At 41.7% G+C, this 15068-nt stretch overlaps 1 protein-coding gene across 1 annotated transcript; it reads left to right on the plus strand.

Annotated features, from left to right (window-relative positions):
* Positions 1-404: 404 nt before the first annotated feature.
* IL20RB (interleukin 20 receptor subunit beta) lies at positions 405-14760 on the plus strand (the record flags this gene model as incomplete). The annotated part of the gene is made up of 7 exons (XM_082006784.1): positions 405-462; positions 6099-6225; positions 6957-7147; positions 9942-10066; positions 13260-13410; positions 13730-13875; positions 14480-14760. The coding sequence occupies 7 exons, from the start codon at positions 405-407 to the stop codon at positions 14603-14605; spliced, it is 924 nt and encodes a 307-aa protein (XP_081862910.1). The 3' UTR covers positions 14606-14760.
* Positions 14761-15068: the final 308 nt, after the last annotated feature.

The raw sequence follows: 15068 nt of genomic DNA on the forward strand, positions 1-15068 counted from the left end.
GGAGGAAAGGGATAATATATAAACTACATAGAAATATCCAATGCTATATAAACTACACAGAAATATCCAATGAATCCTGTTTCCTCCTTATAATGTTTTTGTTTCATACATATAATTGCTAAATAAGTGAAACAGGGTTACGCCATCCAGTTGAGCAATTGCACAGACCTGTAAAGAAATGCTGGCATCAGATTACCTGGGCACTCCCTGTAACTACACCCTTACAAACAATGTATGTATGTCTTTGGCATTGGCGCAGACAGGCTATGTTTGCAGTAGTCCCCCGGAGCCTCTGCTTCGCTCACATCATGGCTGGCTCAGATAGGGCTCCCTGTCTAGAAAGGGAAGTTTCTGAGCTTTACAACAGGGTATGAATGTGGGAAGAGGCAACAAGCGCAAGCAAAATGTCCCTAAAGCTCATCTGCTTCTTCCTCTGCTCTCTGATTGCACCAAATCTCACAGGTAAATGGCTAAAATATCTTCAGTTGACTTAAGTCAGAAGGTGAAGGGGTTGTGAGAAACAAAAAGTCTTTTGTCCTTTCGTTAAACATGCTTCTACAAAACTTAAGCCAAACAGTATGAAGTCAGGTAATCTTGAATTTTAATTCTTTGTCTAAAAATAGTGCTAGAATAAGCAAATGAAAAAGACAATCCATAAATTTTAAATTCTGCAAGTCAATTCTGAAATCTACAGGGGAATTTCATTTTGAAGGTAATTAACTTACTAATACTGTATTTGTCTCTGTTCTTTTGCTGTTCTGTGAGAAGTTGAACTTTCGAGTCTTGTCATTGCTGGTCCCTTTGAGCACAGGGGATGCCCTGCCTGTGGAGTGGATGCAGGGTCAGAGAGGAAGGTTATAAATTGTAAATTAAGACCTTAAAATGTTCACTGAGGGTCTCCTTTACCCTGGGAGGAGGCTGTGCAATTTGTAATCTGCTTCTCCAAGTAAATGCTAAGCTCCAAACACATCTCCTAGAAGGATTTTGGCCTCAGATCTGAAGACACTTGAGTGTTTTTGCAACAGTCTGTCCTCCAGAAAGCAAACATAGCTTGCCAGTGTGCTCAGATTTTGTTCAGTTCTGTCATTCCAAATATGCCATCTTAGCTCCTGAATTCAGTTTGTGTCTTGCTCCATTTTGTTCTCCGCCTCAGAAAAAATAATTTTATAGCTTTATAGCTTCCTTGTCCAGCAAAACACTTTGGATCTTTATTTAGAATTTTTAGTTGCTAGGTATGGAAACCACTGACTCAGTGTCAAGTTGCGTATGCTCTGAAAGTTTACTCCATGGAATAGGGAAGATTATGACAAGTGCTATTTAAAAGATGGCAAAGCTGGACAACTGTTCTTTAAAGAAATCTGGGGGTTTTTTACTGTATTTTTGTTTAAGGCATGGCTAGTTGTCTGATGTTTCCACACAGGAGCCATGTTGTTTCTGTGTGTGATGACTGCCAGCCTTGCTCAGCCACATACTCATCCAGTTTTATCTTTCACATTGTGACATACAATAGCAGAGAAAGGTGGGATAACTTACCACTGTGTCCCCCATTCTCTTGGCCTTGACCTGAAATATGAAAATTTGTGTCCTAGTCTTTTTGAGCAAAGAATGTTGTTTGATTGAATGTTTATGTCTGAATCTGCCCCTGAGGTTGAGCAGAGCAGGCAGCAGGTTAGAAGACAATGTGGTTCCTATCTAGCCCAGGAGTCCAGGCTTTGTATCCCAAGTGCTGGGGAGAAAAACAGGCGAGGGGTATGTACTGGGGTCTTGCCTTTTGCAGTCAGTGTGTGCAGTCGGCAAATGAGGGAGGGGGTGTTCCCAGACCCTTCAGGTTAGAGTTATAGCCAAAGAGATTGTTTAGCATAATTTATTATTGTTGTCTAAATTGTTGTGTTTCTATAGGAGTTAAAAACGTACGGCTTTCATTTTCACTGTGTATCTTACAAAGAAATTCCTTTAGCTTTTTGGGATGTTACAGACATCACTCTATTTTCTTGTCACCAATATTTGGAGTTCAGAATTCCCTTGTTAGATTCCCCTTCCCTGAAATTTCCTCAAATGCAGAGAGGCAGGTCATGCTCAAAGATACAAGAAGCCGGTGACTTTGTTGTCCTTCAGATTAGAAAAAGGAAATTAAATGGTACAATGCTTGAAAGTTAAAAGACAATGTTTATTGGCACAGCAATAAGGAAGGATTTATTGGCCCTTTATATAAAATTGTAAGGGGCATGCCGGAAAAAGCATAGATGAAGGAAAACACTTCTGAACACTATGCAACTCTGATTCTGGAGTTACTGTTTCTTCTTGTGTTTGTTGAGCCCCTGAAAGGAGAGACTGTTATGGTTAAAGAGGTAATTTTATTAATATTTTTGCAGTACTCACATTTAACAGTAAGCGGTGATGACAGTAGTGATGAAGTAACAGCAAGTAATGATGAAGTAGTAGTGATGAAATTATTTTCTATATTTACTAGATAGAAAATATTATATTATTATTATAATCTATATAATATTGTTTTCTATATTCACAGAGAAAGAAGGGTATCAATCTATCCCAGAACAATGGAATTTTATCACGGTTTATTTAAGGCATTTTAACCTGAAAAGTAAGACAAATGTACTGGACTTGATCAAGAAAAATTTTTCTTTTAATTGTAGATTCTTTAAGTCTAACAGAAAGAGGAAAAAAAAAGTTAAATGAGAAGTCATCACCATTCTAAATGGAAATTCATTCTTTGTGTAACAAATGAAATGGAATATACTGCTGGTAGGGTAGGAGGCAAAAATGCTATTTACAGAGAAAATCTGGATGTATCTTTTCTTTGGCATGACTAGAGATGTTAGGAGAAGAGTCAGTATCCTGGCTTCAAAGACTAGTTTGGCTTTTCCTGTGAGGCTGTTTACATATTGCTTGTGAATCCAAGATCAGATGGAAGTGGTATGCAGCCCCGGGCTAACAGCCTTCTGGGTCCTGCCTGCTCTCTCTGTCCTGTTGTCTCCTGCATTTTGTATGATTGTTGGGTTTTGGGGTTTTTTTTTCCTTCAAATGCATACAGCAGAGTTAATGGAGTGTTTTAGTACTGAAACAATATACTTCACTGTTTATACTTGGTGCTTTCCCTGTTTATATAATCTAGAATTGTCTTTTCTCCCAGTGTTAAACATGTATTTGCTTACAATTGTTTTGAGGACTGTTGCAACAGATGGATTGGAGAAACCATGAATATAATTTGCTTGGATATGACACAGGATACTTTACGTTTAGATCAACAGTAGTTTGGAAGAGCATGAGCCTCTCTGCCAAACTACAGCTTTCAGCATGGCTCTGGGTCCCAGGCAGAAAGTGGGGAAGTGCATCATTGCTTTTATTGCTCAGGGACCCCATTTAATTTGTGTGCTGAATGAAAAGATCTCAAGTTTTAGCTTTATACCTTTTTGATTCAGTCCTGAGGGCTATACACTGTGTTTGCAGGACATGGTTACGCAGTTACAAACATCTCTGTACATAGAACCCAGTGAGACATACTAAAGCTGTATCATAAATTTCACTTTAGTGTATTTGTTATTTAATTATTTAACCTTACAAGCACAAAATCTTGTAATTTTTACATGTAACGGCTACATACACACACATATATGTATGTATACTTATGCCCACACGGATATCTTTTTCTATATTCTTTGATTATGAAAGGTAAAGAATAACTTTCTCTAGGGATGCAGTTCCCTTAATCTGAAGGCAGATGTCCAAACCAGTGCACCATTCATGTGAACTATATGTCCATAACACCATACTCCACCACCACCATCTTACCTGCAGTGCTGTAGACTTAGGTTTCTGACACCGAGCTGCAGGCACTCTATGGCACTGAATGAATAGCTGCTGTGTGCTATGCCTTTATTACAGAAGGTAAAATCGGCAAATTGATAACACACACGAGTATTACGTTTTTATAGATCTTATTTTTCTTAGCAAAGAGTTCTTACAAGTAGCAGAATTCGTGCCCATCCAATCTATTAATACCAGGCAGAAACTTAAATCAGTAACCTTGTTTTATAGAGACACATACACTGTCATTAGACCCAGAGCTTTTCCTAATGTAAGGAAGAAAGAAACTGTAGTGTCTGTATACAAACTTTTGTGGACAGATCTCACTGTGTCAATAGAAGAGTCACTGCTTTTGCCAGCAAACCAGGAAAACAGTGTAGTAAGCTAAGCATAGCCAGGAAATGAAGATTGGTCTCAACCAGATAGAAAAAAATCTCTGGGCCCTTAAAAGGTAGATAGTCCAATTCACAACCATCTTTTAAAATTGTTTTTTAGACAGTTTAATAAGATAGGGTGCAGTTCTGTTGAATACAAAAAAATCTATATCCAAAAAGTCCTACAGTCAAGGACTTAAAAAATTAGGAAGCACTCCAGTGCAGTTCACTCCTGTTCAGACCTGGAACATTATTGTGTGCATGAGTCATGTGGAAAAACTAATGTCTGATCATGTAAATGAAGTCTGTTATGTAATTAACACACTTAGGTATGCCAATTCCCAAAATTAACATGGAAACCAAGAGCAGAAGCAAAAGTAGTAGCAAACAATCTAACTGTTGAGAAACATGGAGAATACAAGAGACCAAATGGGTGATGATTAATCATCAGAGTGAAGGTCAATAAAGACTTTTTTAATTAAAAAAGACAAAAAAATGCCTTGACAGTAGTATGGACCCCCAACTGGACAGAAACAATAGAACTGCTGATATGGCAGACAGTGACTTTTCCACTATCTAAATGGCCAGGAAGAAAGGTGCTCATCCCAGAGATATCTGACTTTTAGTTTAAAGAATGGCCAGGCATTTTGTCAACAGATCCATGTAACTTATGCTAAAGAATCATAAAAGAGTTCACATCAAGGTTCTCCACATCAGTAGTGATTTTGTAAAGATATGAATACAGGGAATATTCTAAGGGCAGAAAGAAGACTGCTGTTCTTCCAATGCTTTGAAAAGATAATCATAATGAAAACATTGCTCATGGACTTGTCAGCCTTGTTTTGATCCAGGGTAGAACAACTGACATGAACTGGTTAACTTTGTAAAGATAGGTTAAAAGAAAACACCCTCTTTTAATGACAGTTAAAGACTAATGGAAGATAGACCTTATTAAGTGAAATAGATGTAATTAAAGAAAATTAGGAAATAATCTTTAGGTAGCATAGATATATTGTGATAAAACAATTATGTTGTTTCTGGGAGAATGTTGAAATGGCTACTGCTACACTAGGTTGGTTGAAACCGCTCCATCCACTCCTCCCTTTCACTGGTTCCATGGGAACCATTCCTTGCTGAGCAGAGAGAACATAATTTTCTTGGGACTGCAAAGTATCAGAGCAGAGATAAGCCTGTTCCCGTAGTGCAGTGCAGGATGTGCCCATGGGGAATCCTGCCTTCTGTGCTGTGGTCCAAACACTGATAAGGATTTTACATTAAGATGCCATAGGATAAAATTAACTACACTTTAGGTACCATCCCATACTTACGCTTTGATGATCTAGGAGTAATGTAATAATTTCATTTATAGTCTATTGAATAAGTTATTCTATTAAGAGGTACTTTGATTACAGCCTAAAAGCACTTAAATTATTAGAATCCTGCACCATGAAAAAAGCTGTACCAGAGCTAGGATCTTCTACAGTGTCCAGTACAGTCAAGCCAGGAAAGAAATAGCACATTTCTAACCATGATATCCACTGGAACAGTCTATAGAGAGCAATAGAGTATCTGTTACTTGACTTCATTAAATTGAGTTGGATGGCTTTATAAAAGCTTGACCTTTTCTCACTGTTTTACTGATACAATGAAAAACTCTGAAATAATGAAAATACATGCTTTGCCTTTCTGTAAGCAGTGCCAGTCTAACTGCTCTGGTATTTGCTCTTCAGTTGTCATTTCTTCTTCTCTAAAATATTTTCAAACACTGTAGTGACAGTAGTGAAATGAAGAGTGTGTATTTCTGATGCAAAACACGTTTTGCACTGTTGTTCTAAGCTGTTTTCCTGTACATTCATGTACTTTTTTTCTTTCCTTTTTTTCTTTTGCTGGGAATTTTAGGTGAAGATGCTTTGTTGCCAGTACCTCAGAATATCTCTATTCTTTCTACCAACATGAAACACTTCTTAACTTGGAGTCCTGTGATCATCCAGGGAGAAACAGTGAGATACTCTGTTGAGTTTCAGGGGTAACGTCTGGTTTTTTACTCTTTGTTCTTTCAACACTGTTTACTTAGACTTAAAATCCTGCATTATTTCGATGTCTTGAGCACTATTCAGTTCACAGGTGTAAGAGAGTTTTGATACCCCAGCACTGTTGATCACAAGCCAGGGGCGGGGCGGGGGGGGGAAATCCTTTTACTCCAATTCTGAGACTGTTTACAGGTTAATAGATACCTGAGTAATCTAAGTTGTGCATTAAGCCCACATATGAAAACTGCCTCTATCTGAAGAATTAAAAGGTTAGGAAGTTTAACAACAGATTATTTAGAAAAGGAAAGAGAAAACATTTGAGATTTATTCAGTGTTAATCTTTTAAACATTTAACACACATTACAGGAGGTTTCTGATACATCTTGAGCTATGAGTTGTAACACAGTATAGCTTTGGTATTCTGTTTTACACGGGATGACCAAGTCAAGTAAGTGGGCAGAATTTGATGCATCAACACTGTGTCGGCTATCCCCACCTCCTACAATATCATGCTGTATTCATCTCATGAACAAGCTGGCTCTGGGAGGTTTTATCTAGATGAGATCTAAAACACACCCATACTGGTTCCATACACTCCTCATATTCCAGCACCAGTATATCCCAGTAGTGATTTTACCTGGAAAGAAATAGCAAGCAGCCTTAGCCCATGTCACAGATATATCTTCTATCAGACTGTTGTCTGTATGCTTTCTTTTCTTCTCCTCAGGGAGTATGAACGAGAGTATGCCAATGAGAGCTGGATTCCCATCTGTGAATGTTCACTCATCACAGCCACAGTGTGCAACATCACAGAGGATATCTCGGCCACTGTGGCCTATAACCTGCGTGTAAGGGCAGATGTTGGTGCTAGAATATCAGAGTGGGGCACCCTGAAAGGTTTCTTCAATCGCATCACAAGTGAGTCCTGTTATTTGGCTTAAGCTATATCGGTCATGTTAATTTCTCAGAGTTTGGTGTTGAGGCTTTGCTCAGGTGCATGTTAGTGTACTGTGCATGTCATACAAAGCCCATAAACTTCTCAGCTCCTTTCATGCTGGGTTGGGATGTTTCACTTTTAGACAGCCATGCTGTGTTCTTGGACATGACTTCCTCCTGAGGCAGGGCAGAATTTATGGCTTGAATTTCAAGGGCTTCAAAGATAGGTAAGAAGACTCCAGGCATTTTTTTTGGCAAGTTGGCCACTCTTGCCCCTGATTTCAAAGAGATCTGATCAATCAGGGTTGCTGTCAATGCTCCATCTAATCCATGTCATCTAGTCACTTCTGAGGGTCCCATGAACCTGATCCTGTAGAAACACTTCCTCTAGAAAACAGCCATGTCACCCTTTGTCTGCCTCATGCTGTCCTGAAAATCCCACTCCCTTCCATACATGATTCCTTCCTCCCATGTTGTCAGATGTATGAAGTAACCTCAGAAGAGGAAATAAAAACGGAAACTGCAGTATTGCTGCAGTCTTAGCAATGCAGGCTATTTTCTCCATATCCTTCCAACTCCTTCAAAGCTTGAGGCCCAGCTCAACCAGACGATCTTATTGCAGCCTAAAATTAGCATACTACTACCGGTGTATGGTCTGGAATCATTACCTCTGTTCTCTGCCATATAGTCAACTGCTTTCAGCAATAAAAACTGTAGTGAAAAACCTCTGTTGAGGTCACTATTAGAGTGCAACTCTAGGTCTGGGATGGGCAGCAATCATCAGTTTTAGCCAGGGAAGAAATTGCCTGTCCAAGGCCAGAACTGACCCTACCTTAAACCTTCATCAGTCATTGGAAGCTATCTACTATTTCATGAGCAGTCCCCACTCATACAGAACAATTAGTCAAAGCAGCACCATCAGAAGTGCCACCTGAGTTGGTGAGTGTATCTCTTGGTGTGGAAGTGTTTTCTAGATAGTGGTTTAGATGAAAATCCTTCCCTTTTCCAGCAACTGTGGTGGCACAGAATTGAGCAACAGACCACACTGTCAGGCAGGTACAGGGGAAGGATATTCCTTAGCTTAACGCTTTTCATAAAGAGAAGCAGCAACTTTCTCATGGTACAATAAAGTATTTGACAGCGTGGTCCTGTGTCTGAGAGACCTCAATACAATCCTCTGGCTAAGTTGTGAAAGTTGAGAGGATACAACTTGCAAGGGGCTGCTGTGTGACTATGCATATATGGACAAACGTTTAAACAAGAAAGAAAAGTCACTGTAAGTTCTTGTAATTTTGCTTTTTTACTGATCATTTTCCCTTGCCTCTGCTTTCACATCTCTTAGGAAACCTGGCATTGAGTCTGAGAACTAAGGAATTCAAGGCACAGCCCACAAGTTCCGTAGACAGTCAGGACATCAGCACAGCCCACAGTACTTCTAGGCTAAAAAAGCTCTAGTGTCAAAGCCTTAGGTGTAGATACATATAAATTACAATAACACATGGAAAACACTTTGAAAAGATCTTCCTAAAAACTAACAGTTTGGTCAGTCTTACTTCTTCATTTATCAAAATTCAGATGGTTAGTTGGTATCCAGTGTGCCAGCACAGAGACAAATCTACATGCTCCTGTTTGGTTAGTAGTTGCATCTTGCAACGTCCATTTGTTAATACGTTAGGCCAATATTTGTTTTTAACCTCCAAATGATGTTATCATTCTTTTTTTATTTTGAGACGTCGCATTAAGCAGATTCTCAGCTTTTAATTTACAAGTATAAAGTAGTTTTCTAGGCCTCCCATTTGTGGCACACTCATCATGAACATACTCAGATTTTATGTTTTCATATTACTTAGTATTAATGACAATTCACAGGATGTAAGAGCAATTTCTATTAAGAACATCTCTTCTGTATGTTCCTGTACATTGCTCTCCTTACTTTCTTGAAAGCAAGGAGGTTGAAACCAGTTTCAGCTACAACAGAGTGGTAAAGAATGGCATAGATAAGTAGTGCAGATATGATCTCTGTACTGCCTTGATTCCCAGTTCACAAACCTACAGTGTGTAGTTTCATCTATGCTTAATTCTGATTATTTCACTAGTATTTCTCAGACTGAATGAAGCTTTGAGTATCAGAGTAAGCATGAAGCAAATCACCTACAGATTTACTTACTTACATTTACAAAATCTTAAGTCACAGCAGGACATCAGCCCAAGTCTATCTAAAACCATGTAGATGCTAAAAGAGAATCAGGATTCATGTGAACTGCCAGAATTACCCTGAGGTTCTTATTGCTTTTTCCATCACCTTTGAAAAACTGCCAAAATTCCCTTGAAGAAGCAGTGGTTTCACAGCTCCTGTTCAGTATGTTAGAGCTAAGCTAGTGCCCAGGAGCAGAACTGGCCTGATCTGGTGTCTCAGCTTCTGGTTGCCCATTTGGTTCTACTGCTGTTGATCACATGGGACCCTCAGGCCAGCCACTTCCTCCACTGGATATAATTCAAAACCTTCCATGTCCTGTGCAACTTAGCTATTGCCAAACTCCTGTTTGCAATGCCAGTTGTGGTCCTCCTTATGCTCAGAGTCTGCTACTGTGTCTAGACATACTGGGATGTAGAGGAGAGAGAAGTTTCTGCCCTGCACTGAAGCAACCAGCTATTATTCCACATTAATGTTACTGTGCTCATGATGGCAGCTTCTCTTCCTCTCCTAGCTGGGAAAAGGAATACAGTTTTTAAGGTTGCCTCTGATGTGATAATGGTGCTCTCTCTGTGTTGGCAGCTTCCCTGACCCCACCTCTGATGAAGGTCATAGCAGATGGGTATCATTTACTAGTGGAGCTGGAAGACATGGGGCCTGCCTTTCAGTTCTATGTTCTCTATTGGAAGAAGGGCCAGGAGAGTAGGGTGAGTTTTACCCTCGGGTTTTGGGCAATACCAGAGAGCTCACATACTTAGACTGAAAGCATACAGATATTGCCCTGGGCCTGTTTGCCAGTCCAGGCTCCTGTTGTGAGGCTGCAGGACCTGCCTGGACTCAATGTACCATATTCCTCTGCATATACCAGTGAGTTGCTCTTGCCCCCATGGAGACGCTTGTCTGTTCTTTCCACATTTTCTTCTCTGGGAAGAGGAATCAGAGGAATCCCCTCAGGGACCTCAACTGTTGAAAGAAACCAGAAGTCAGGAACTGAAGGTGTTTATGCTGACCTTCCCTGAACATCATTTGGTTTACTCAGACCAAGATTAAGGTGTCACACTGAGGTGCTGACAAAGTTCTCTCAGGAGTTTTTTGTAAAACAGCTTGCCTGTGAGAGTGAGCTGTAACTTGCTTAGCTGAGGTCATTGCTTACACCTGGGTAATACTGAAGCAGTGACAATTTGTGTTCCATTCAGGTCTTTCTGTTTTTACTAGACACCAATTTTAATTTTTTCTCCTGGGAACTTGGTGCTTCCATAGCACCTAAGAACATAAAAGCATGAAAGCAGCCGTATAAAGTCAGACCATGGGACCATCAAACCCAGTATCTTCTCTCTGCCAGTGAGCAACGATGACCAAAGAAGATAATAAGGAATGGGCCTGTGTGTAATTACAGTTAGATTATTTTCTGAGATTTCAGAGGCACAGCTGCAGGAAATTCCTGAGCCAGAACTGGTATCATTAATAGCCCTTGATGGATTTTTGTTCAAGCCATGTAAACTTTAGCATGTATAACTTCCTGTAGCCAGGAGTTCTGCAGCTTAACTGTTGTGCAGTCTAAATCTTGGTTTAGGAGAGAGAGAACAGTTATTGCCCATTCCCTTTCCCCACTACTCTAATTGTCTTATATTGTGTGTCTCTTCCAGGCCAAGGACTCCCAGCCTACTTAGTTGTTCTCTGTGGAAGCCCTTCTAGCTCTTTTTGTCTTTACCAAGATGGGCAGGCATTAAACCTTCACAGTTCAATAAGGAGGAGCACTATGGGTTAGCATCATAGAACAAAACACGTCTTTGCACTTTTTTTTTTCCCCAGCAATTGTTAATGTGTGACTGCCACAGAGCTGACTGTTCCATGAAACCTGAACCCCAAGTTCCTGTTCCTGATGGGGGATGCTCAACTTAAGGTCGAGTCACTGACTATGTAAAAAATAAAGGGGAAAAATTCTTATGAGAATCATTTCGCTTTTATCTGTGTTTAATTTCATTTGTTATTTTATTACAAGGTCCTCCTGCAGTTCTTCACAGTTGGCTGTCATTGTTACTATTTTGAAGTGTTTTTTAAGTATTATTAGCATGTATCAGTCTTCATTTTTCTTCCAAATCATCTGTAGCAATACAGTGGTGAGCACAGATCTGCACGGGTCTCTGCCATGACCTCTTTCCACTCTGAGAAAGGACTAGCAATTTAACCATACAAAATCTTCTATCAGGAAGCAGCAGGAACAGGGCTGCTCACTATGAGCAGGCAAGCCAGGAGCCAAGGATGATCCCAGTGCAAGCAGTGCTGTCCCCAATGAGGCATAGACCCAAAGGGTCTATCAGCAGCCCCAGACAAGGCAAATGATGAACCAGGTCCCGGGTCCATACAAGGACCCCAGCCAGGAGCAAAAAGGAGATAGGACCAGAGACAGGGCTGGAAGACAAGGCTGCAATGTACTTAACAAGGGTCCATCCAGGAGACAAGCTACATATAACGTAGGTCCAAGATCCACCCTGGAGACAGGTCTGAAGACAGGCACACCTCCAACGTAGCTCAGGCAGAAACTGATGGTCCTGGGCTGAGCTTAAATGGGGCTCCTGGGCCATGGACAGGAGGGGGAAGATGGGGAGGGCCGGGCAGGGCTGGTCAGGGCCATTGCAGCCTGGTTCTTCGTGCACTCAGAGCTCCAATGCCTTTTTTATCCCATGGCTGTTAGCGTGATAGGCTTTTGAAATAGATCTTCTTGACTACCTTTTGGAAATCCAAGTAAACAAGACTGACCTTGTCCATGAGCTTTCTGACACTTTAGAAAGAATAATATAGGTTTGTGTCTGATTTCCTTTTACAAATGAAAAATTAACTCTTCTTCAATATATGATATTAATCACCTAAACATTAATTCTAAACTTCAGAATAGCTCCTCCAACTGGACTGTCACAAGCATCAAGTTTGCTGGTCAATACATGTCCAGTTCTCTGCTGGGACTCTTCTAATTTTTTTTTAATAATTGTCACATTTTACATGTCTGATTTGAGGTTTTTGCAAGAGGTTACACACTCTATGTAGTCATTGACCTGATTTTGTCCTTGAAATCTTTTCAAACTAATGGCACTCAAGATCACATTTCTATGGAGAAGGATATTTTAATGGAGAGAAGGACTTTCCCTGCCAGGAGTGCCCTATTGGCTTGTTGGAGGTGTCTGTATGTGTATGATGCTGGAGGCCGATCAGGCCTGCTGTGAGCACAGGCTTTGCATCTGCAACACAGCAAGACTGTTAGCAACTAGCTAATTGTTAACTGTCCTCTCGTGACTGGGAAGAATGGGAATAGCAACTTCATTTTGCTATTAACTGAGTCCTATTTGTGCAAGAAGATAATGTATTGGTGTTCAAATGCTGTTTAAGGGTTGCTGAAGTGTGTTACAGTTGCACACACTGAATTCACTTGCTCCTCACTAGCCCAGCCCATTCCCTCTCTATGCTCCAGAGTCATGGCCCAGCTCTCACACCCCTGTCACAGCATGGTTCTGGCACTCATCATGCTAGCACAGGCATGATTTTGGCATCCCACCAAAAACTCAGATCAGTCAAGACCTTACTCAGTCATCAAGCCCTTACACCAGGGAAGTGGGTCATGGTCTAGTGTTGTGGCGCAGCATCATCATTATGCCTCTTTGACTCACAGCTCTTTCTTTCCATCCCCTCCTGCCCTTATAGACATGTGTGGTCTCATTCTGCACTCCACTGTGCTTCCTTGTCTGCTGCTTTTCTCCCTCTCGTTCATTCACACAATCCTTTCTGACACCTACTATGATTATTTTCCTTCCTTTTCTCCCAGTAAAATCTGGGCTAGCATCATGTTAGGACTCTTGTTCTCAATTGACCTATGTTCTGATGCTCTCTCTCCTGGGCCTGTGGCAGATGCAACAGAAGGTGGTGAAAGAGGTCAGCTCCATGGTTCACCTGGACACCATAGAGGCAGGACCTGATTATTGTGTAAAAGCTCAGACATACGTCGAGGTGATCAACAGAAGCAGCAGCTTCAGCCAGCCACAGTGTGTGAGGGCACAAGGTAACAGCCAGCCTTCCTACTTCCCTCATGTACTCATGCCCAAGAAGGATAGCCCACACCGCTTCTTTTTGTTTCCACCCAATATCTCCCGTCTTGTTTGTGAATGTGCTGCCCATTTGTTCCTTGGGAGAGGTAAAGAAAGGAAGACTCAGGAGTGCAGCCACCTACACTGGCACTGGTATCCTTCCCTGGAGTGTACCAACAAAGGATCTCACCAGGGTGGGTGGGAAGAGCAGCTGCAGAGGGTGCAGGCTGACTGTATTGAGTGGTTTGTCCTCACAGTCTCTCTGAGCAGTTTTGCTGCTTCTGTTGTTTCTAGGTGGCAGATCCATGTGGCTGGTTATTGCCCTCATCTCCTCTGCTGGTTTTGCTGTGGCTGCTCTGACTCTGCCTTTCCTTACCTGGAAAACAAGTAAAATCTTTCAGTATTCCTGCTGCCCTGTTGCTGTCCTGCCAGAAACACTGGTAACTTTTTTTACTGTGCTTTATTGGTTTTTAGGGTGCTGGGTATTGACAGGAGCATGGGGCAGGCAGAAAAAAGCAGGTACATGCATAGGAAGCTTTGCTCATTCCAGTGTGATGAGCTGAGCTGCAGGGGTCAAGCGGCCCACAGGAGTTGTCTGCACGGCTGTCACTGCTTTGTGCCTAGAGCCCTGAACAGGGAAGATGCTCCTGGTGCTCGTGGGGAAGCAGCTTAGGAGGTATGGACTGACCCTGCCTGACTAGCTGCTCCCTGAGCAAACCAGCTGTGTCACTGGCAACACTGCTCCATGTCCACTGGTACTAGCACTGAGCTTCTCAACTCCTTGGTGAGGAGAAAGCAGTCATCAAAAGCATCCTCTTTGCTTGCTCACTCAGGAGGAGGATGTTCAAGTCAGTAGCTTAAATGTGCCGTCCAGTTCAAGTGAGAATGCAGGCAGCAGCTTTTGTGGCTGTGGGTTCCTGAGCACTGGAGACTGGGCAGTTGTGGCAGGAAGGATGAGCGGAACGGTTTGTGGGGAAAAGTAGAAGTGAGACAGACTAGGCCATCAGCCTGAGGGTGTTTTGAGTGGGTGCATTTGTTTTACAGAAAGTATCAGAGCCCCCCACCCAGCTGATAGTGCATGGCAATGAAGAAGCTGAGCAATGTCATCTGATGGTGCGTGTGGTGCCCTCAGAAGAAGTTCTCCGACTGTGGATTCAAGAAACACTTTAGAGCACCCCAGAAAAAAACCAGCCTGTGGAAACAGAAGGTCTAAGCAGAGCTGGCAGACTGTGCCCCAGCCACAATGCTCCCAGTGCCAATAAGTAACATTGTTTTCTTTGTGTCTAAAGGCTGCTGCAAACCACAGGTAGTGTGTGTGATGAGTGCGTGGCCTGCTTTGGTCCTCTTTGTAGCATCCATCTACATAAAAAGCAAGTAAAGGTCACAGTTGAACAACTGCCACTTTCCATAGTTTCTCTTCACATCCATTCCCTTGACCAGACATGAGTTAGTTCACCTTCACTTTACCTCTGTCAGCCACATTGATGATCCCAAGGCACAGCCCACCCTTCAGCCTCCAGGATTTCACCAGAGCAATTAATGTAGAGCCCAGTCCTTTAGTTCCAAACCATTTCAGCCTCAGTATTCTTGGAAGTAATTAAGCAGCCAGTAAGAGCTTCTTACATGGCTAAAC

The sequence above is a fragment of the Phaethon aethereus genome (genome assembly GCF_964289735.1).
Source record: "Phaethon aethereus genome assembly, chromosome: 15".
Lineage (NCBI taxonomy): Eukaryota > Metazoa > Chordata > Aves > Phaethontiformes > Phaethontidae > Phaethon > Phaethon aethereus.